This window comes from Taeniopygia guttata, chromosome 3 (assembly GCF_048771995.1).
Source record: "Taeniopygia guttata chromosome 3, bTaeGut7.mat, whole genome shotgun sequence".
Lineage (NCBI taxonomy): Eukaryota > Metazoa > Chordata > Aves > Passeriformes > Estrildidae > Taeniopygia > Taeniopygia guttata.
The window spans coordinates 93,970,191-93,994,770 of record NC_133027.1 but is presented as its reverse complement, the minus strand read 5'-3'; the positions used below and the strand labels follow the sequence as shown (position 1 = coordinate 93,994,770).

The 24,580-nt window shown below is 40.6% G+C and overlaps 1 protein-coding gene across 38 annotated transcripts in view; it reads right to left on the bottom strand.

Moving 5' to 3' along the window:
- The window catches only part of NRXN1 (neurexin 1), a 668,143-nt gene that overhangs the window by 244,519 nt on the left and 399,044 nt on the right, over positions 1-24,580 (bottom strand). For 2 of the 38 annotated variants that reach the window (XM_030269674.4, XM_030269676.4), the window contains exon 1: positions 23,128-24,204. The exons of 33 other annotated variants lie outside the window; for them this stretch is intronic. In XM_030269674.4, coding sequence (XP_030125534.1) covers positions 23,128-23,368 — 241 coding nt within the window. In that variant the 5' untranslated portion in view covers positions 23,369-24,204. Of the gene's footprint in view, positions 1-23,127; positions 24,564-24,580 lie in introns of those variants that run through there. 3 more of the 38 variants (XM_030269675.4, XM_012572326.5, XM_072926145.1) reach the window with 3 other exon arrangements.

Here is a 24,580-nt window from a genome sequence, read left to right as displayed (position 1 = left end):
GGATTTTCTTTTTCTCTTTTTAAAGGGAACTTGACAGCGTTTGTGTTGACTTGGGTAGTTTTCAGAGTAATCGCTTCACAAAATCCTGCTTCTAGTTCCCCCGCCTCACTCCCCAGCCGTCTCATATAAACTCATCCACATAATCTCATTAAAGTTTGGGTTTACATTAGAATTTGATAGCTAATTAACATTGCCTAATTCCACGACTAATAATGATTAAGAGCCAAATCAGTTTATTTCCTTTGAAAAAAGGCTATTTACACCTCTAGACAAAATTCTGAAAGGACATCAACAAGCTGCCTACAGAAGTGATTTAGGATCTTGGCTCTGTGTATTCCTACATTATACATAAGGTGTCTCTAAAGAGTTTTTCACCAGCAGTTAAAAATTCACACACCTGGTGGCATCCAGAAACCCTGCCTAGCACAGGGTGAGGCCACTAAGATGTTCTGATAGGCCATGTGGCTCTTGATCCCTTCAGAAAGTGGGACCAGTTCATCCAGGTGTCCCATGCAGACACATCCTTTGACTCTTCAGATGAGCTCAGAGCTTTGGAAAACTCTATCCTGTGCCATAACAGTTCAATGCAATGAACCAACAAAGCAGCAAATTAAATGGGGCATCTGAAGCACCCTTTTGATACTAAATGAATGAGCCTCAGGACCTCTTTGCTTCTAAAGTGGACTCATCTCAAATGGAAAGAGAGACTCCCTACTGATCTTGTTGGGCAGCTAAAGGCACAGAGCTAAGAGGGAGGTTTATACATTCAAAAAAGGCAAGAAAGGGTATATTCCTAATGATAAGAACTGAAAACACGAGATGGAGTAATAAAGTGAAGCAAAGAGAGGGGCAAAAAAAAGTTGGGGCTGGTCCGTTGCAAACAAAAATGAAACAGGTATGAAAAAAAAAAATTAGGCACTGGAAAAGCAAATACAGAAGCTGGGAGAGGAAAACACACACAAAAAAAAAAACCCAAAAAAAAAACAAACCCACAAAAAAACCCCCAGGCATTCTAGTTTTAATAGCTACTCTATTGGGATTTCTGCAGACCATACAATAACTCCACTGAGTTGTCGTTCAGGACGTTGATCCAAAGATCTTTGACTGTAATGGGCTTTGGATTAGGGAGGAGCCCCAGAGTATAAATTTATTTATATCTTCATATATAATTCAGCTCTGCCTACCAACTGCAACATATACTCTGTACAGGATTTAAATAGTTCCTTTCTTTGAACCTTGCATACAAAAATGCTATTTGTCAAAGTTAGGCTTATGGTTGGACTCCATAAGTCGAAATGATTCTTCCCAGCCTAAATGATTCTATAAACCCACAAAATTATTATATAATTTTATTCATCCCTATGCACCCTTGGATCAGAAATGCATGTCTCTCAGCTTGCATTTTGATAAACTCACTTACTTTGAAAAACTGTGATCAGGAGTTGTATCCAGCTGATGAAACAGCCTCATGTTTCCCTAAGACACCCCAAACACTGGCCAGAAATCAACCTGTTCTACAGCTGAATACATCCACACACAAGTAATGAGTGAAATACAACAGCTGAAAAAAATTACTGATAGTACAAGCCTTAGCCAACATGCAGGGTATAAAAACGCTTTAATGTTCTATTTATAAGCTGTGCCTCTGTTCTTACAGAATACATTAAATAGGCTGGCATTTAAATTGAGTGCCTTGGGGGAGACACATCTCCTGAAGCATTTAGTCACCTACATTAAGAAACAAGACTTCTCCCCAGTTTAGCAACAGGTTTTATAAATGTGTGAAAATTCTTTATGGATGTTTTTGTTAAAAACATGAGATCTTTTTCACACCTGTAAAAGGCATTTAATAATCCTTAGGGAGAGTTTTTCCAGTTTCAACAAGTAAGGCATTATATTTGCTTTAAGTGGAATGGTAAGTGATTCCACTTGATAGCCTTGGTTTTCTTAAAAAAAAAAAAAAAAAGAAAAAAAGATACTCTTAATTAAGCCTACAGTTATTATAAATCAATGGGGTGGCATGGAAAAATACTACTTACTAATGAAAAAAAACTAATTGGATACAGACTGTGGGCAGACTGATGCAGTGTATATGCAACCAATCTCTAGGGGGAAAATGTCCAGGGTAAACACTTTAAAATTAAAGCTTTTCTGTTGACTGAATGTTTATTCCACATAAATAAGCTCTCCTTGTTGATAGCTTCAATTTTTCTTAAATGTAACGATTCTAATTTTTTTGAGCACTGCAACCGTCAAAATATTATTACACAACTCAGAGAAAATAAATGTATACTCTTTGATTGTGACCAAGATTGATTTGACCCTGATGCTGCTACTTTTGGAAACCAATTTTCTTAATCACATAGTCCTTTTTATGAAACAGCTCATTTAGAGATTCTTCTCCTTTCATAAATGGAGGCAAGGTCAGCTAGTCTTTTAGCACAATATATTCCACTATGTCCATGCCTAAGAAAGAAGGATTGAAAGAAAATTCTCTCTACAGAAAACACATTATACACCCCATTTCAATAGTGCATTATACATCAGTGTTTCAATATATTAAATAATCTACATGATACAGTGGTCCATATTATGTATCATGTATTCATTCCCCTGCAGCAGTTCCAGATTCTGTTCCACAGAATAATGTAATGCCACTCTCGGTTCTTGTCCTGTATTACTATATTTCAGCTCATATTACTTCATTGTACATGTGGTTCTTTCCCTATTATGGCAGAGTTGCAATATGTGAATCACCATAACTGTGATATCCTCTCAATATCTAGTGAGTAGATAGGTCTAGTAGCAGATAGTAGTAGTAGGTCCCTTTCCTTGTGTAAAACTAAAAAATGAGCCAAGACAAAATGTGACAGGGTTACCATGTGAATCTTCAACCCACAGCTGGGTTTTTATCTGACTTATACTGCTCATCTTCAGAGAACACATTCATAAAGCAAACAAGGGGTAACTGTTGCTTGTGAAGTAAATATTTTAAGATGAACTTATTTCTGCAAGTATTTTTCAAAAGTAAGTATCAGAGCCCAGTGTTGCCGTATGTTAATAAGTAGGGAATAATCTCTGAATAACTATTGCATGAATAACCAGGACCTCATTAGAATTGTGAGTCATGGAATATGAATTAGGTGAATGAATCTTTTGGTAGATATACACCTTGGGACCACGTGTAAAAGATCAACTTTTCTCATACAGAAATAATTTCTTGAGCCACAGCTTCTTCTGGAGCCACTGTGAGCAAACGGGTGCTGAAAAATAAGATCTCTGGCAAGGACTGAAGAAAGGAGAAAAAGAACAAAACATGGTAACTGGAATATAATGGATAAAGAGTCATAGAATCATAGACCGGTCAGGCTGGAAGAGACCTTACAGGTCATATAGTTCCAAATTCCCTGCCATGGGAATTTGGCATGGCACTAGACCAGCTTGCTCAGGGTCTCATCCAGCCTGGTCTTGAACACCTCCAGGGATGATGCATCCACAGCTTCTCTGGGCAGGCTGTTCCAGTGCTTCACCCTCCTCACAGTAAATCTAGCCTAAATGTCCCTCTTTCAGTTTGAACCCATTACTCCTGGTCCCATGACTTCAGTTCCTGAAGAGTCCATCTCCAGTTTCCTTGCAGAACCCCTTCAGAAACTGGGAGGCTGTTGCTGTGTCTCCATGTAATTAGGCTTTTATTTGTCCACCTAATTATGATAAACAGTTTTTGACTCAAAGTCTCCCCCATTCAAGTGGGAGAATGTTTAGTGACTTAGCACAGTAATTTTTTGTAGATTTGCAGATAGAATAAAAAAGGGATTATCAGCATTTTTGTATTCCTTTCCTAATCTTTATTTCCCAGCTCCTGCCTGGTGAAAACAGTTTCTAAAAATGCTTGAGAAAAATAAGTCTTTATGCATCCCCTTCTAAACCCAAACTCCTCTGCAAATGTAGATGGGATTTCAGCATAAAATAAAGTTTGAGCTCTCAGTCTTCCAAGTCTATACATTCTGCTCTCAGCAAGAGCAAAGATTAATTAATCTAGCTATACTCTTCCATTTTGGCAAACTTTTGGAGAAAAAACTCTTATTAGCTTTAGATATTTTTAATTACAAGTTTAAGAGATGATCAAAGACAAAGGGCATCTCTCAGATCCTTCAGTTTTTTAAAAAATAACTAAGTCTTTGATTAACACATATTTTAAAGAAAAATTATTAATCCCATTAAAAGGAAAATGATTAATCACTTTTAAAGGAAAATGGTTAATCACAGCTAAGGCATTGTCAATCTTAGGCTAATAACCATTTCTACTTGCACATACACATGAGAAAACCCACTGTATCAAAAAGCTGAGGCTGGCTGGAGTAGCAACTAGAGAGCTGCCCCAACTTTGCTAAGGTGGCTCATGCATTTCACATCCCAGTTCCTTCTAAAAATTATCTAATCAAGTTTGCAGACAGGAATTATCTACTTAAAACACCAGCCAACACTCAACCAGAATTTTAATTCCACAATTGGTCAAGAGAGAATTTTTATACAGGAAAACAATAAAAGAACAGACATAATTTATATTTATTTAGTTACTGTATTTTGAACCCACTAGTCTATTTCACAAATCTTCACATGTTCTCCTGTACACATGTTTAATTCACAGGTTTATGGGAGCTGGTTTTAGGATGCATCTAGAAAGAAAATAAAAGAGTTTATCTTCCTGTGTTTTGTAAAACTGTTCTCCAATGAACTGGTGGAGATGCCCAAAACAAGTAGCAAATACTTTTGTTAGAAGGTACCAGCCAAGTTTTCTTCCTGACACAACAAGACTCTAAGACTGAAGTTTCCTTTCTGGAAACTCTCCTCACTATTTAGGCATGGCTAACACTAAATGGTATTGTCATGACATTGAGATGGGATATGGAGGGGTACAAAAGAAATTCACAGCATTGATAATTGTATCATTTTATGTTCTGTGTAATTTCCCTATTTTTTCCCTTACTGCCATCATGATGTATGCTAAAAGGTACTAAACTATTTCATTTAAAAATACAAATTCAAATATTCTCATATTTTCATAGCACACAATCATATACTCCTCTCTTTTCTTTTACAGAATAGCTAGCCTGCTTTTTACAGTGATGACTAGCTGTAGACTTGAGGATCACCTACCATTTTATCTAAAAAAGAAGGTGGAAAATATTGGTGGAGAAAAAACAAAAAAGAAAAGAGATCATTCCAGTTACTGTTGAAGTAGGAAAGGTGAAGGTTTGAAGGATGCCAAATGAGGCATCTGAGAGGAAAAACCAAGAATTTCTCCTCTCTGAAGAGGTAAGGCTTCCTGATGGAGCTGAAATACCTGCTCTCCAGACTGAGCACAGGAGCAAAAATGGATCACTTACAATTGATCCCCTTTGTCACTCTGTCATGTCAAATCTGCAACCTATGTATTAAGGAATCATTAAAGCACAGGGATCTGGTATCTTTCAAAAGCAATAAATCACTCACTATAGGCAAATTTATTTTAAAACTTGTCCATACTGTGCTCTGGTAGTCATACAGCTCCAGCTCTTGTTACATGAGTGTAAACTTAGATTGCAACCATCAAGTACCAATTCCAGTTAGATTTATATTCCAAAAATTAATCTCACCCAAAAAGTACCACATTTATGATTTTTGATGTCACAGTTATACCTTGAGACAAGATTGCACCTGCCAAGAAATGATGAGATTGCAATCGCAGTGAAAAAAAAAACAAAAAAAAAAACCAACCCCAAAAAAAACAAACAAAAAAACAATGCAGAGAAATTCAGAGAAAACACAAGAGGGATGTCACACATTTTATAAGATCCTGGGGACAATTCCCACCTGTGACTGGGTGAAGGTCAGGCAGCAGAGGATCTGCCATGTTCCCAACAGGTCAAGTGGACTGTGCTGCACAGGGTACACCTCGCACATTCAGGGGAGTTTCTTACCCCTGCAGTTATCTCACCTCTGATTCTTCTGGCCTGAAACCTTCTCCAGGGACTGAAGGATGTGACAGCTTTTGATAAAACTATCAAAGATCCAAGGCTGAAGCAGCAGCAGGGCACTTAGCAGTTTTTCAGGCAGCAGTCATGAGTGGATGGTACAGTCTTAGCCACATCCATTCGTGTCCCTTTCAAGATTTACTAGGTTGTATCATCTCACTGAATATTGCATACACTTTAGCATAAGCTCAGGAAGAAAGAATCCTCTCTAAAGCCTTAATATGTACAGAAAACACCTGTGTTTATGAAAAACAATGGTTCTCACCAGAGTACAGCAATATCTGCTACCATAAGGAAATCCATCAAAAATTATTATCTAGTTTAGGACAAAGCAGCCTTTTATAGACCGTAAGTGTAACTGGAACACACATAACTTATTCCAATTAGCTGGAAGTCCTGACATAGCAGGTGGCAGCAGTGCATCCATTACTATAATGTGGAAAATATATGGTGCATGGCAACAGGCAGTTGTATTTGTCTTGATTATGGAACCTGGAAACAGCACTTTCTATCCTATCTGCTGTGGAAAAATCATTTTTTCTGACCCTCGAATGGAAACGAGCCTTTAACAATGTACACAGGTGACACTTTCATGTTTCTTCTGCTAAATGAATATCAGGGCTATGAGGCTTCTATGGATACTTAAGCACCCATTACAAGAGAATTTGATTGTGAGCATGAAGTAGAAAAAAGCCAAAATGAATTTTAGGTTATGCAGTCAGAAATCTCCCAAGTTGAGGAGGGAAAAGATCCTTCTTACCACAGTACACAAGGCAACACTAGTGCATGCACTAATAGCATGTGTGAAATTATAAACCTTTGTCTCCCTTCTGGAAACAGTAATTATTTGTCATTATTGTTCTGAGCCCATGCTGCAATTACAGGTTTCCCTCTAGTCAATTCAGCCATAGGAGATCTGGATCTAAACTCAGCCTGTCTTCTCAAACATGCTTATGTATCAATGGGAATTATGTGAACACAGCAGCTACTTCATCACTCCCACCACAGATGCCTAAAATATGTGAGATCAAACATGACTAACCAGATTCATGTTTTACTATATTCTATTGTTAGAGGGAAAAAAAAACCAAACCAAACCAAAACAAAACAAAACAAAAAAAACCCCAAAAAATCAAAAAAAAACCCAAAACAAAAAGAACCCCCCCCCCCCAAACGTTGCTGCAATTGGAAATGAGTGATTCCTGCACAGTCAAACAAGATATTAAAATCCCTGAAGAAAGAGTATCCTGATGCTGTTGCTGACCCTTTGGCTTAAACATCTTTTAAAGCAGTGGATGACACTGCTGCAAATGCCTGGCCTAAGAACAATATATGTAAATCCCTTTTTAAATAATACTTACAGAATATTATTCCTTATTCATTTATTATATTTATTATATTATTTATTGTATTTATACAGAATATTATTCCTTTCTCCTTATCCATTCATTCATGAAATATTTTACTCAAGATTGTTACCAGCCCTACATCAAGAGGAATTTTTAATTTACCAATGGGGAGCCTGAGAACAACTGGCAATAAAACTAACTTCCCACTTTTGCCCTGGTCAAATACTCCATGGGAGTACAGTTGTGCAATTGCCTGGGACACATATAAAGCTGAAATCACACATTTATATACAAAGACAGCCTTTGAGAGAAGACACAGGTGAATAAAGTCTAATTGTTAAGGATACAGGAGATCAGAATCTGGCTCACTAAACACTTCAGTAGAATTTCTACCTTAGTTATCTTAATAATGTCTTATTGTCTTAATGATTGCAATGTGCATTGATTTTGGCTGGAATGGAGTTTAATTTCTTTCTAGTACTTATTATGGGGTTGTGTTTTTGATTTGTGTTGGCAACAGTGTTGGTTATTTGGGGCATTTTGGTTATTTCTGAGCAGGGCCAACATGGAGTTGAGGCATTAACTCACCACCCCACTAGTGAGCAGTGGGGTGCATGAGGAGCTGGGCAGGGACACAGCTGGGACAGCCAAATGTCCAGAAGGACATTCCATACCCGATGGCATCACACTCAGCATATTAAGCTGGGGGAGGAAGGAAGAAGAGAGGCATGTTTGGAGAGAGGGTGTCACAGTTACATGTGATGGTGGCCTGCTTTCCTGCCTGCCCATTGGAGGGGGTAGACAAAGTCCTTGGATTGCTTTGCTTGCATGCATGACTTTTGCCTTACTTACTAAACCATCTTTATCTCAAACAATGAGCTTTGTCACTTTAACTCTTCCCCATGCCACTGGTGGTGAGTGACTGAGGATGGGCCTTGCTTGGTGCCTGGGTTTGAATCGCAACACAATTCTTATTAAAAGGAAAATGTACACACAAATACATCCATATGCACCATGGGCAGGACTGAAGACCAGTCTGCTTCAAAAAGACCATAATTTTGAATCCAGCACAGGTTTCCAAAGATGGCAGGTGAAGGCAGCTGAAGGTTTATAGCACAACAAGGAAACTATCTTCACAAGGGATTGGTATTATAGGTAGTAAAGCTGGGGTATCTGGTATGTCCACACAATCCCATGGATAGTCTGCCTATTCTGCAGACTCTGCTCTCCTTCAAGGCTCCCAATTTATCATCTATACCATGCCTGAAAATGACTGATTTGGCCCTTATGTAGGTGTATTTTCAGAAAAGCACATTTATGTAGGAGGCAAAGCATTACTTTTGTCTCTTAATGAAGAATTACTGGTAAAAGGAAAACAAAAATCGTAACTGTTTTTCATTTAAAGTAATCTTCTCTGATAAGGACTGGATAAAAGACCAAAAATTCTAAGTATAATAATTTTATTTCACATGCATGAATTAGTATATGGGACAGCTAAATGCCAGCTGGTATCAGCATCATGCCTACCAAGTTAAAATACAGTGTTTTGTTATTCTTACTAACCATTTGTGGGAGGTTTTAATTCTGAAAGCAAAAGTGGCCTGTCAAAAATACTCTATTATAAGAAATTTTAAAAGAAGAGACAGGAAATGTTTGTGCATATTGTTAATTTAAAGAAAAAAAATAAAGACAGTGCTGCAGAAGATAACAAAAATTATGCATAAGTAGAGGTCCATGCTAACTTTCAACAAGGCTTTAGCCTGTTGTTTTCATTTATATTTAAAATACAAAGACATTTAAATTAAATTAGCATTTATATAGAGAGTTCTTAAATTAATGGAACCATTTAAGAAATACCCAGCATAAAAAATGTCATCCTTTAAATTGCTAAAATACCTGGATAATATTGTCAGCATGTGTAGCTTTCACATCAGGGATAATTCATTTGCCTGTCTGGGCATAGCGTTTACTCTATACCATTTTTATCCACTAAAGACTCTATTGCTACGTGAGATTCCCAGGAACATAAAACAAGCAGCAGTGAAGACCCTTTGTGTCCTTTCTTAAATTAAACAGGACTGCCCTTATCTTGTGAGACATTAGCTTCCCTCCCCAGCTACCAGCTGGGGATGCTGGTGAGGCTGGAAGGAGACCTGTAGCTGTTACTCCTACTAACCATTTGTGGGGGAAGCTTTAATTCTGAAAGTAAGAGTGGCCTGTTAAAAATACTCTATTATAAGAAATTTTAAAAGTAGAGACACACTGACACACCAGAAATGCCCTCCTGGTTCTGGAGTTTGTAGCAATGAAGAGGAAGTTTTAGCTACTGGTGCAGTCACACCTTTATTTAGGCAACTCTCCCCAACATTTGAAGAGCCCCTCGTCTTCAACAGATCTGCCAGCACAAATGCTTTAAAAAGCAATGTGGACTCCAAACCTAACTGGCAACTTTCCTGGGAGGTGTGGTCATGAAAGACTGCAAAATACACCTTCCAACTATCTCTGTCAGGAAAGGATCTGGCCTGGGTGTTTCTGACCCCAGTCAGCAGCATCCTCTGGATCTCCCGCTACAGACACACTCAGGGCCAGCCCTGCTGAAAAGACGTGGCAGAGGACATGGCTCATTCAATCACTGTGAACACAGGGTGCAGAAACTTCACACAGCCTTAAAGTTTACCTATGTTTCATTTTCTGTTTTCAGAGTATCTGAGGAATGACGTCAGAGAGAGTTTATTGTGTACAGTATCACTGCATTAGTGAATCTGCCACAGTCTGTGGGCATTGAAATTAGAGCTAAAACAAGTGTACTGGCCAAAACACAACAATTTGAATCAGCGACACTGAGTGCCAGTGGTGACATTACCTAAAGACCCAAATCTATAATGCAAAGGACGAGCAGGAAACTGGAGAGGTCTCTTCTCTCAAATCTGTTACAATCTTGGATTCCATTTCCTGGAAAACTATTAGTAAGATATGAACTTACTGAGAAATTGTAATTGTTTTTTCCCATACCAAAATTTAATACACTTTATCAGATAATTAAAATTGCAAAGCTGCAGGGTAAATGTTCTAAAGAGTCTTTGGCTGACTGACTGACTGCAAAAGAAAACACACAGGCCATGATTTAGAATTAAGATAGAATGGCTGAACATGGCAATACATCCTGACTTCTTTAAAAGGGTTATCTGTAAATATTAGATATATGCCATTACATTTTAACTACTTTATCCTCATTTTCATATTTAACTCCTTGACAATTATGCAATACAACTCAGAACATTTGGAATGATGTCTCTGTTGAAATAAAAAACAAGAAACCTTCTATCTATTGCTAAATAATATGCAAGAACATCTAATGGGCTCTAGTGAAGATGTAACTAGGCTATATCTAAGGTAATGGAATAAGCTGTCCTATAGCTCTGTTTATTAGGAAATACATCATTATTAAATCTTAATCCATTCCATAAGAAAATAAGCAAAGGAGGAATAACTGTAGCAAGATGAATAGCCATATTAGAAGAAGATCTAAGAATACCTTTATTTCAAAATTTGATTAGAGGTATGACAGACTGTGCCACATAGCAAAAAAAAGGTCTGTGCCATTTATCAAGGTATCTAAAATTTGATAAAATGCATGCGTGTGCAGAAGGATCGTTTCATAAACACATTTAAGTGAATATGATACAATAAATTGAGCCTATGGACATGTGCTGAATAATTATTTATGATACCAGTAAAATATGATGGTGGCATTTATTATGTCAGGGTTTTCTGCATGACAGGTAACAGGTTTTTTTCCTTTTCTAATTATGATTCAGTGCTACATCTTTATTTTTTGTTTTTCTACTGCATATATGCACTGAACATATACTGTATGAAAACAATAACATTTTAAAAATGCCTCAACAAAATTAAAAACTTAATAACACACTGCAAATCTAGAGCCTGAGAAAACATCTGTCTGCATCAGAGAATACAAATTGACCTATTACCTCCAAGATCTACTAAAATATCTCATTAATATTCCATTTCTATTAAATAAGAGTAATGCTCCCTGATTTCTCATCTCTTCCTGCTGTCAGTGGAGAAAGTTATAAAGATGCCAAAGAAACAAAAGGACACTGATTCTAATTTTATGGCCAATAAACCTTGCTCTGAGGGACTAAGCAGGCTCCATCGATGCAGAGATTAGTGGACAAGTTCTATCCACAACACTTTGGTGCATATTGTTAGTGTGCATTCAATAAAATCTGGACTTCTAGGGACAATCTTCAGCCCCATCCTCTTGCAAATCTTATTTGCAGCCACTCCTCTCTATAGAGATCCCTCGTGACAGTGTAATATGAAAGAGGATTTCAGTACATGGGGAACAGCTTATTAATTTTATACAGCTCTTGAGCTATTTTGAAACTTACCCTGGAGAGTACTGTCAGCAGTAGAGTGATTATTTCTTCAGCTTTCTTGTCTTTTTCTATTCAATCCATCTGCTTAGCACAATGGACTCATAACCTCTGACTGAAATTTCTAGTTTTCACGATAATACAAATATTAAAAACTGTAACATCCACTAAGATAAGAAATAAAAGACATGTTACATGACATATTATTAAAAAAAAGAAAAAAGAAAAAAAAAAGAAAATTATTAAGGAAAGCTACTGCTGACCTTCTCTCTGCTGGTTTTTCATATCTGTGGGTATTGTAAATGGCTAATCAGTCTCACTGCAATCTAGAAAGCCTTGCCCCAGTCATTGTCACAAAAAATGGCCTGTGAAATCATTCTGATGTACTGCTAATTATGCTAACAGTCCTACAGTAAATGAAAGCAACTAATCCTTTTCAACAAAGCTGTCTTCATTGAATTAAATCCTCACCTCATTCACATTCACTCATGGAATGGAGAGAAAATACTTTCCCTACTGATGCCAACATTCAAACATCTAGAGCAATTACTTGGAGAGGGAACATTTAAATGGCAAACAGAATCTGTAAAACAAAATGACACGAGGTGAAGCCACCAGTTCAAATCTCGACACAATGCATTATGACTGCCCTTCTCACTTAATAGACATCAGATATCATGAGCAACTGGAATTACAAAACAAGCAGAGAACAATATTTAAAGGACCTGCCCTCTTATGGACACAAAAAATGCAAGCAATTATGGGGAGTTTGGAAAGATTTGACTTGCACCAAAAGACAGGCAAAGGTCATCTGTGATGGCATGAGAGGTCAGAGTTTGGTGTGGTGGCACACACAAAGATCCATATTTTAGCCCTTTTCTACATCTAAAATAATTACAGTAGCTCGATAAAAATCAAACCAGATAACTGTGGAGTTACTCCGTGGGGAGGGGGTGAGGGAAACACAGAAATTTTCAAAGGGAGAAAATATACCTGCTTATCTTAAACAAAGGTATGCTGTCTGCTCAACTCACTTTCCTTTTCTTCCTGCCCTCTCCCATGTCTTTATATACCCCTTTTTCAGGTTTGTTTTTTTTTTTCTACATGTCAGTTCTGTGAATTCCACAGTGTGACCTACACAGCAAAAGAAGGAAGAGTGGTATTTGTTCAGTAATCGTTTAAATGCTCTGGGATCTTGGCACTGGCACAACAAAATGGAATGAAACAGCAACACAGAACTCACGTCCTTAATTCCTTTTCCCATTCCAGGCTACTATGTGACTTATGGAAAGATGCTTTACACGTTTAGGTAGGCAAAGCTATGTGCATTCCTGGGGAAAACCACGCGGCTGTTTATTAACAAGCACAAGCAAAGGCAGAGCAGAATAATCCCTAAGCTTTGCTGTGCCGGTTTTGCTTTGACAGGCAGCAGTGGTTAGAGCCCTGCCCAAGGAATGCTCCCAGAGGGATGCCTGAAGCCTAGCATATGCTGAGCCAGCATGGGATCTGCTCTGAGCTGTGCCACTGGGGACAGCGTGTGTAACACCCTGGCCCTGCCCCAGCTGCGGCTCTTGCATCATAGGCAAGTGCACAAGGGACACAGAGGGAATTTTCAGAGGGCCAAGCTGGCCAGTGTGGGATTGCTTTGAGTCATTCAGGAGGAGGTGAACGCAGAGCTGATTCACTGTGTCTCAGCTCCTGTCTGTGAAACAGGAGAAACCATTCCAGACGAGCCTGTGCCAAGACAGGCAGCAGCGCTGGACACCAGTGCATACGCAGGACAAGGGTTAATGCATGTGCTGCTTTTCCACATGACAAGAACAGCGGGTTTTTAGTGACGTTGAACTCATTTACACTAAGTCTCATTTAGCCATAATGACTGCTCATTTTCTACCTCTGATCTTCCTTTTTCTCCCAACTATACTTTGTCAATTAACTGACCCCTATAGAAGACAAAAGTACCACCACACACTGTATGCACATGTAAATTTATTCCTAGATTACATATAATTTTTTTTCGTTTTTTTTCCATTTCAATTAATTACATTTGGAAAAAGGAAATAAGGAAGAGTGTGATTATCAAATAGCCAGCTGAGCTCAAGTTAATGACTTGAAACAAACAAAAAGTTTTTGCAAAATACCAACCTATTTATTTATTCACACCATTGTTGCTATGACCAGCTTAGGATAAGACTTTCTCACATCTCCAGCAGTAACCTTGTACTGAAACACTGACATTCATCCCTATCTCAAATGCCAGCAAAACTAATATAGGATACACTGATTTCACTGAAACCACCTTTCCAAAGCCTGTAAGTTCCCTGGCACGGAAATGTTATCCTACAGGAACAAATAAGATCCCAGGAATCCTCAGATAAGTCTCTTGTGATTTATATCAGCATCAATAGCTGCCTATATTAGTATGTAGAAGATATATCACATGTTTTTCCCAGTTTAATTATTTACCTTTACTGACCTCAGGCTCTTTCAAGATAAGCTTCTGCATGCTTATGTGAGAGCTGCACTTTCATTTAGATAATCATACAACTGGCAAAACCACTGCCAGCTGCTACTGAAATTTAAATGTCTGGGTTAGGCATTTATGGGCCACTATCCTTCTTAGTACACCAGTAACTCCTCTTATCTGCATGCTTAACTGCAGTTTTGCAATGTTTTGTACGGTAAGAAAGTTAAACATCTCTAAATGAGATGTTTGTTTTTGCTGCTGTTGCTGTAAAATAATGTTGCTACTATTCTTTCTTCACCAAGTTCTCCCTCTAAATGCCATACAGTGGATTTTGCTACACTCATGTCAGACAACAGCTAAAGCTGTCAAATTGTGCTGAGTGGTGAAAAGAAGCTTCAAGAGCTAATGTGAGAAAATGCTACAAAAGTTAAAAACAATCATTACAAAATTAGTTCTGGCTTCAATCTTAGTGTATGACTGAGTTCCTATTAGAAGTCAGCAGAGGCAAAGTGATCATTTGGCCTATGTACCCTCACACCTAACACCTTCTAGCCAACAATTTCTAACACCACCATATTGCAGGTTTCTTAGACATAAGACTTGAAAAATAAAGTCTTCTAATTAATGCGGTATAATGGGAGCAGTCACACTCCCCCAAATTCAGTAAAATTTCCAAGAAACAAAAAGTTGCTTGGAAAACTTTCAAGAAATAGAATAACTGCAGTCTTTACCCTCACCTTCACTTGCCATGTCATGTTCTATTTAGCCTCACTTGAGATAACAGGTTATTTAGGAAGAGGACATTCACAGCACTCCTATTTTTTTTGAGAGTCATCAACGGCAGTATTTGAGAGCTGCTCTGAATGCCAGGGCTGGGGTGCATGCTCCAGGCAGATTTAAAAACCACAGCAAGACAAACTGCGAACACAAACCAGCCTGAGAAGAGGAAGAGTGGAAAGATGGGGCTTGGATGAGCGCCACAGAATGTTCTGACCAACTGGGACACCAGGATTTTAGGACACATCCATTTAGACACAGCCAAAGGGGCTAATCTCACATCTGTTGTTTTGTCACAACTTCTAAACTCCTCTCTGTGGGCACTGAGTATCCAAACCCAAAATAACGGCATGATTCAGTTCATGCTCATATGTTTTCCATAAATATGGCAATTCATTATATTCACTGAAAGCTCCCTCAGAATTCTTGTCATGTGAAATAAAGTGAGCACATCCACTAGCTGCATCAAAAATTTCAAAAATACACGTTTGCATTATTATTTGCAATATTTTGTTCACAGTTTAGGCAGCATTGTTTTAGGGAGGGGGACCAGGACAGAAGGGCTGTGCACTTGAGACACATCGTGTCTGACAGAGGCAAAACAAATCATGTCATGAAGTGGAAATTTTGGGCTTGACCTCAATAAAATCAAATCTTGGCTCAACAATTAGAAACAGCGCCTTTTGCAGCACTCAGTTCTTTCATCTCCACTGGTCAGTCAGGAATTTGTCCCCATCTCCTCTCCACCTACTTCGCAGGGCTCTAGAGCTGCTGTCACAGAAACACAACCAACACCAGTGATTCAAAAACGTAAACGCGGATTAAGACTATATCTGATTCTTCTTCAAGGTAGAGAAACTTTCTCATGTTTTCTGAAATTTCTCCAAGTCTAGTCATTCTCTGTTCTTCTTTATTTTACAAATGCAGATGAGCTGAATTAATTAAGTAAATTAGAAAAGCCCTAACTTGGTTGCAGATATGCAGGGATAAAAGAACACATTTAGAAATCAGTCAGCTTGCTTTAGAAGCTTGTTGGCATTTCTTTGCATGTACAGCTGCAGTAAAAGCGAGCTAAAGAAAGAGTGAACACTTCAAACATTTTGGAGTAGTTGTCCAAGGGCATCACCTGCTAAGGCCCTTGAACACCAGAAGGATCTGAGCAAATCTTCTGTTGCTGAGCCTCTGTTTCTCTATGTTTGAGCAGCAAGCTCTTCAGGACATACCTAGCTATGGATCCTTGTGCCACTTACAGTTCAAATATGTGGAACAAACAACAACAAAAAAATAAAGACTATGTACATTGCTCACCCCTCCAGGTAAACCCTGCCTCATCTCCAGCCTTGTCTGGACTTCTGGGATTCAGGATCCCAGATACCAAGTACTTATTTATGTGGGACTTTGTCAACAAAGCTCCAGGAAAAATATATTTTTGATTCTTAGGCCATCTACAGTTCATAAGCCTGCCACACCCTTAATCTGGGCTGTTTTGGTGGATTTGAACATTTCAGTGCTTTCAGAAATCTAGAATTATTTTTCTAAAGTGATTCAACAATCATGGGTCAGAGATGACAACTTCTTCAAAGCATGGCACCCTCCCTACCAACTTATCCCAGTCCTCTGGAGTGACATCCAGCAACACTTTTTCTTCCCTCCTCCTTTCCCACTTTATTTCACTGGCTCATTTTTTCAGTCATTTAAGGGGGAAAGGAATAACTGATTCTATTGTTCTGACCAGTTGCCTCTGTGGTTAGTGACTATAGTCACTGAGCAGTTTCTTAACATTTTCAACTCTTAGATAAATTATTTTTTAACTCACCACTATGGATTATTTTCTCATTATCACAGAACAGCTGTTGATATGTAAGAGCATGCATGTGCCTGTGCACAAATGCATATAAAGTCATGAGAAAGAGGCAGGGAAGAGCCTTCCAGACATCCATGTAGCTACTCAGAAGGAAAAATAATATCTAAATGATCGTAACTACATGGACCTTCTATGTTGTTTTTAGTTATATAGAACACTGTTTATATATATAATAAACTTTCTTTCATTAAATTAGACTATTCCTTTCTCCTCATAATCACAGCTAAATTCACAAGTCAGTTTATTATCACAGCAAGATCTATCAGCTCTGCCTACACTGTATTTACAAACTAGAAAAGAAGTTGTTAGCTTAGAAAACTGCATTACAGATACTGTGATAGACATGGGGACATCAAACTTAATCACAGAGAGATAAATTAACTGAGTCTGGGGAAAGACAAGAAAGAGGTCAGCAATGTCATCTTGATTGCTCAGAAAGGTTAAGGACTACTGTAAACTTTGACCAAGGAAAGACAAAAGATAAACTTCAGTGGGCTAAACTAAGTGATCCATTGAAATCAAATAATCAAGCCTGGTTTACCATGGTAATGACCATCTGGGTGAGAAAGGGGAGAAAATATTAGAACTGCATAATTGGTTGTGCTTAAATCACACTGGGCATAGTAGTTTTGTCTACAGAGTTCTCCCTTGGAGTAAAATGAAGAGACAGAAGGAAATTTCCCTTAAAGCCAAGTCAACTTTTCACTAGCAGAAAAAAAATCCATCTTTGAAAATTAGAAACAGCAGGAAGTACACTGCATTGAATGCTAAATTAATTTCTTCTGATAACTTATTTCAAACAGTATTTGATTAAAAGACAATAGACATGCTTTAAATCTAAAAAACATGGTTACCAGGGGCTGAGGCAAAAGTGGTGTTGCTGATAAGTAACAACAGCATTGTTATTTATTTAGCTCTTGTAAAGGCACCCCAGTCAATCAATAGCTATGCATGTACCAAGGCAGTGGGACTTGTATAAAGATGCTTATCAGAAATCCATGGGCAACATTCCACTTTTTATTACAATGCTGCAGACTGTCCCCAGTCCTGCTGAAGACTGTGTGCCTCCTTGACAAGGCTTACTGACAGAAATAATAATATAGAAACCCCACTTGCTAATATGCATATCCAACTGCACAGCCAATTAACCACTATGCTGACTGAAATTGCTTTGTTATTCACTCCATTCCAACTGATGTTAATACTTTGGCAGCTGATGGGGATAATAACTGATGGAGCATATTGGAAATTTTGAAAGGGGATATAAAATTTGTATAATTTAAGGACGTTGAGAAAGCTAGTACGCTTTACAGTCTTAAAACCTGAAAATGTCTAAATGTTTTGTGTAAGAAGTACTCAGAGCAGGAGAACCAATATATATTGGAAAATCTGTGAATGAAAAGGAGGCATTTAAAAAGATTGTGATATACAAACGGGTTTGAAATAACATTAAAAAAGGCAATTATAAGAAGAAAACAAGACTTTCTCACCTCTACCTCTAACATCACACTGAGTAACAATGCTTGAACATCTGGAAACATGCACTTTTGATGTTTTAATTAAAATATAACTCTTTTCTGCAACATAAGCACATTGTAAACAAAAATTGTCATTTAATTTACCCTAATCCCTTAAACTATTCTGTTTATTATCTTTATATACCAAAATAACAATTCCAGTATATTAAAAATAAGGCCATAAAATTATTTTTACCTATACTAATAAGTCGGGGGTTTCGGGGGTTTCTTACAAAAATAAAGTGTTTTCTATACATCATAGGGACATCTTTCAAAGATGTCTGGATCATATATTTCACAATGGTGGAATAAATTATTTCACTGTCATGCTGCAGTTCTAGTCCTGCAGTTTTTATTTGGTGAAAACTCCTGTGGAGTTCAACAGACATCTTCCCTGAGCAAGAGCTGCCTGACCAGGCTGCTTTGTACTCCAGTACCAGTGAGCTGGTGACTACTGTAGAAGTTTCTTCAAATGAAAATCATCTGGGTTAATCCAGTGCACATGAGCTCTGCCAACAATGGTGAAGCAGAGCCTGGAAGAAGTTGGCCTAGCTCAGGAGTGGGAGATCAGTGTGTGTGTCCCTGCTGCCACATCATGCTTGGGATGGAAAACACTGGAGGAGTGGATGTGCTGTGGTTACACACCATCCTCAGCTCTCAGCTCTGAAACTTGCCAACTTTTATTCCTCAAAACTCTCATTTTCCACAAACCCGTTCTTCCTGCTCAGGAACTTGGCTGCTGAAGCTCAACCTCCTAAATCCCTCTACTGTCATACCACAAAGGTCCCTAACACCAACCCAAGCTGCCACTTTCTTAAGAACCGTTCCCGGAATGCCATTCTGTTTACTTCAGACTGTCTCTGCCCCTCCTAAACCACTGGCCCACACATTGGTCCTAAGCCTCATGCACAACCCCTATTACACACAGAACTCAGATCTTTCTGTTCTGCCTGTGAGCACGTGGGCTCTATTCCCTCCCCAGTTTTGCCTTTTCTTTGCACATACTAACATGCAGATTTCATTATTCACCTCCTGGCTCCTATTCCCACAAATTAAAAAAAAAAAAAATAAAACCAGAATCAGTTTGTATTTAGCCTCAACAAGATCCTGAGAGCACAGAAAGCAATCAGAAGTGGACACACTGTACTTGCCATTTGGTAACTGAATTGGGGAGCCATTAAAGAGCAGACAGTAAAGAAGTGTTTGCAGGAAGACAGGAGTGAATGGGGATGATGATAGCCATTCATATGACTACACTTTTAACATATTCAGCATGCAATTTTCCCTTCACACATGATCCATCATGTCCCTGGATTCTTTAATAAACAGCCTTTCTTCATTTAAAGTTACAGAGGAAGTTGCAACCTCTTTCCTTGTTTAATGGGCTTTGCCATGGGCCATCCCTGCTTTTGTAATCTGGAGTTTGAACTGTTCTATTGACTCAAAAGAAAATGAAAAACCAGACTTCATGGTAGATATAGCTATAAAGAAAGCAATAGTCACCTTCTTAAATGGATCAAGAAGGACACAAATCATCAAATAAACCACATGTTACAAGAAACCACTGGTGAGGGCTGAGAGGTGTATGATTTAGATTTCTGAACATTACTCTTTCTTTTACTTCTCAGGACTTTACATTGTTAATGTCGTGATCCACAGAATTATTTTCTTATTCATTCGTGTGGTTAAACTTTCAGATCTTTCACTCATCTTTCACCTGAGTTTAATGAGAGTCAGAAAGCAAAATTGAAAAATCATTTGGTCAGGTTTGAAAGATGTTTAATTTTGACTTTTAGTGTATTAAAAGACTGTGTGCTGAACTCTTTTTGGCCTAATATGGAGAGCTAATTGCTTGTTTGAGATTCTGTTTATGTCTTTGTGAGTCACAATACTGTCCACTAAAACCACATGAGATCACACTACTAAGCAAAATCCCAGCAAATTTACCTGATGAGAATATTAGCAGCAAGATTTTTTTTTTTTTTTTTTTAAATAAATGGAAGAAATCCAACCATGCTGGGCTTTTGGCTTTACTTATACTACTAGTTGAAATTGTGTTGGCCCAAGGAAAACTGAAAGATAAAAAAATTAAACCCGAGAGGGTGGGGGCGTCAGGGCTAGCCAGTGGCAAGGGTAAAGGGGAAGGGTGTGGGTGTCTGAGGACTGTGGTGACGCTTATTGAGTGCCTGAACAAAGTGATCATTTCTCCTTCCTTTCACACTTCTAATTCACCATATTAGAGACCAATGCTTCCATTTGGGATCGACTAATTGACTTGTCCTAAAAGCTCTTTTCTACTTTTAGCAGGTGTGATGCTACAAAAAGCTGACAAAGTAACAAAAAAAAAAAAGCTTCTATGAGCTCACCATAAACCTGCAATTTTTTATGTACAGTTTGTTGTAGACTAGAACAAAATACCTGCAAAACTGAGTGGAGCTAAGGTTGAGGGATACAAGACTGAGAAGCAAATTCTCACCTGGCAAAGTCAGCAGGGGCTAGGGACACTGGAGAAGAGCAGGTAAGGAACAAGCACACACACACACTCTGTTCTCCCTCACCCAGCTCCTTCTGACAGATGCTTAGAGATGCAGTGTTGGGCTCCACAGGAACTGTGTCCAACACTGCTCAGCTTGAGACAGAAAATGCTTCTGTCAGGCTTACAGAAGCAAATGGGAACACTTCTCTGAAGAATTTATAATGAAAAGAGTTAAATGCTTTAAAATGCTGTCAGATAGCAGAATTTCTCACAAACACAGGAAAGCAAAGACACTTTGTGTTATCAAGTAAACATTCTGAAATGCCACTTCATGACAGAGAACATCCCTCTTTTCATAAAATCAGCTACTTAACTTCTGGAGAGGCTCCTGGGCTTCCCTATGATGTCCTTAAGTGGCAGCTCCACCTCTTCATATTACATTTTCTTTAACAAGACTTATTTCTTCTGAGAAACCTGCCTTTTTACACATCACCCTTTGACTGGGTCCGAGGTAATGGTTTCGAAAACTGGAAAAAGATGTGATTTTACAATGCTTTTTAAGGAATCGTAGCTGGTTCCTCTACAATCGTGTTTCTTTTCCTCTCATCCTTTTAGCCTTCCCTCAAATGGATAGTAAGCCCCTACATCATATCCCCATATGGGTAGAAATTTAGAGAATAATAAGCATATACACATATGTGCACACACATACATCTTTAGTTCTCCCCTGTAGCACATACGTAACAGAACATGCAGCATTGTTAATCTTGCACTGCCTCAAGTGCACTACAGAGAAGAGTGGTGGCCCGAATTTCTCAATTGTTTTGCTTTTAATTAGACCAGTCGTATAAGTTTTTTTAAAAAATAACAAAACGCTTAAGAAGAGGCATTTCTGCACACTTCGTCTTTTCTAGCAGTTATGTATCAAAGGGTATTTAGCACAGAGTGGGGATTTTCAGGTAAACAATGCTACCATTTCCACCAATACCGGCATTGTTAATCACTGGAAAAAATCCAATAATTCCTAACTACCTCGTGCCTGCAACTAGGTCATCTCGCACAGAGAAGCGGAGGTTAGGTACAAGATCTGGTTTTTACTTTGCAAAGCCTGTAAATGACATCGCATGGTCGTGCAAATGAAACAAGGCAAGATGAGAAAATGAAGAAGAATGAAGCTGTATAATCTAATCAGAAACCAACAAGGGGGTTTCTGTATCTTCTCTTCCTCCCTCGGAGACAAAGAGAGGCTTTAAATCCTTAAAAGACAGTCTGGTGTTTCGCTTTCTTTGACAGCTTTTGGTACTACCGAACATATGTATGCACACCATTCTGCACCTATTGATGTGCAGGTTCTCGCAAGTCTGCGTGCAAAAAGAAAGAGAACTGCACGGGGCTCTCCAAAAGGCACTGAAGCAGCTTCCTGTCACTTCAGAAACTAACTACCGGAGCAGTGTCGTTTTTAACCAAAACGTATTTGAACTTGGAAAGAATTTAATCTCCGTCCCTTTGCTGCCCGCTACAGTGGGCATCGCCTCCCTCCCTCAGTGTGTCAGCGCTCACTGCTCCCCCGATGCCCAGCATAATGAGCTGACCTTTGCTTTAGTTCATCGACTTTCGACCAAGGTAATGAACTGGAAGCAGCACGATCATCACCAGCGGTTTAAGCAGCGCACCGGCTCCCTCCCCGCCCCTCGCTCCGCGCCGGGGGTCCCCGGGCGCCCTGCCCTGCCTCCGCCGTGGGGGCGGCTTGCCCTGAGCGTGTGTCCCCGCACCGGGGCAGGGAGGGGACGGGGACGGGGACGGGGCGGGGGGAACGAGGCGGGGCGCTCCCAGCCGGGGGCCGCAGCTCCGGGCGCCTCCGGGCTGGGCTTTCCCTCTGCGGCGGGGTGCGGGAAAGCTCCGCTCCAGCGCCTGCCCCGCGCCCGCGGACCCCGCAGCGACCCCGCGGGGCTCACGGCAGCGACACCGACACCCCGCCAGCCCCGGGGCTGCCCGGCGGCCCCGGCAGCATCCCCCGCCCGGCCGGGACCGGCCGAGCTCCCGCCCCACCGGGAGCAGCGGGATGGGCCCGGACCCCGCCCGACGGGGCTCCCGGCGGGCCCAGCCCAGCCCAGCCCAGCGCAGCCCTTCCTTCTCCGCCGTGCTCCTCGTCCTCCCCCCGAGCGCCGCCGCAGCCCCGGCCCGAGGGTCCCGCAGCCCGCGCCTGACCTCTGCGGGGCGGCGCGCCCCGACCGCGCAGGGACCGAGCGGCACCCGAACCCACCGTGTCCGCCTCGCAAGGAAGCCGGTGACCTGTAGATAGCGATAGGCACTGAATGATGTTTGCTGCTGCCGTGGAAATGGTGAATGTGGTGAGCGCCCAAACTGGAGGCGCCCCACGCCACCCCAAGGAGGCCGCTGAGAGTGAGCGGGACTATCCAGAGCAGGGCCAAGCGGCCGCCGGCGCTGCTGCTGCCGCTGCTGGCGGGTCCCGGCTCCGGGCTGCCCCTAAGGAGCCCCCCCATCCTCCGGTGCGCGGCGAGCCGGCCCGCGGCGTCCTCGGGAGGAGCAGCAGCCACAGCAACGGAGGCAAACTTTGGGCAGAGGCGCTCGCACACTTGCACACGGCGCTGGCTGCAGCTCACGGCACTAGGCGAGCCATCTCTTCCCTTTGGGAAAGCCTATAAGGATCCTTTTCTCCAGGTCTTCTTCTACCCAAAACAATCCGAGACATAGTCAGAGAATCCAGGCAGTTCAGAGCCTTCGCAAAGAGGTGGAAGCGGGGAAAAGCCCCGTGCCCAAACAATCGTTAATTTCAGCTTTCCCGGGGCTGGTGCTCATTAACAATACTCCACAGTTGCAAAGGGCTACGAGGATGCCAAGCATTCCCCCATCCTCAGTAATCCACAGTGTAGCCAATCATGCCACATTTCTGCTAAGAAAGAGAAAAGGGGATGCCACTCCATCAGCCAGCGTTGGGAAAGCAGAGAAAAATCAAACTGCTGCTCTTCCCTCCATTCATCTCCAAACTGGTGAGCCCTCACCGAGAGAGCTCTCTCCCGGCGCGCACACACACTCACACTCGCGAACACACACTCACACACTCGCACACGCCGCCAGACAATAATCAGGCTGCTCCGGCAATCTCAGTGGTCTGGCTATTGACAGTAATACCCGAGGATGTTTTCAGGGAGAAGAGTGCACCCTTATGAAAGAAGCTGGGAAAAAAAAATAAAAATAAAAATAAGCATGCTTGCGAGGAGCAGGGCTATGCAAATCTGCAGTCTCCGAACAGCAAATCGCTGAGGCTTGGATGCAATGCAGAGGACGAGCCTATGTTAAAGAGGGAGGCTGAGTTCAGCTCCCACACAGTCGCGCTGCCTCTCTTCAGCCTTTCGGGAGCCGCGCACTTCCAGAACGCGGCTCGGGCGGTGTGGAGGGGACACACACACTCACACACACACATACACACTCTCACACGCCTCTCCTCCCCACCCGCGCCGCGGAGTCAGCAGCACGGCAGGAGCACTTCACCTCCTCCGATAGTTCAGAGATACCAGTGTCTCGAAAGCCCACTTTCATTTTAAAAAGAATGATTTCGGGGTCTTTTAATTGGCCTAAACTTCGCCCATCAGATATTTCCCTCCGTTTATTCGGGCACCGGCTGTGATTATCCGGTAATTACACACACCGCTCCGAACAAAGAGTTACCGGGATTTTTTCCGGCACTACTCAAC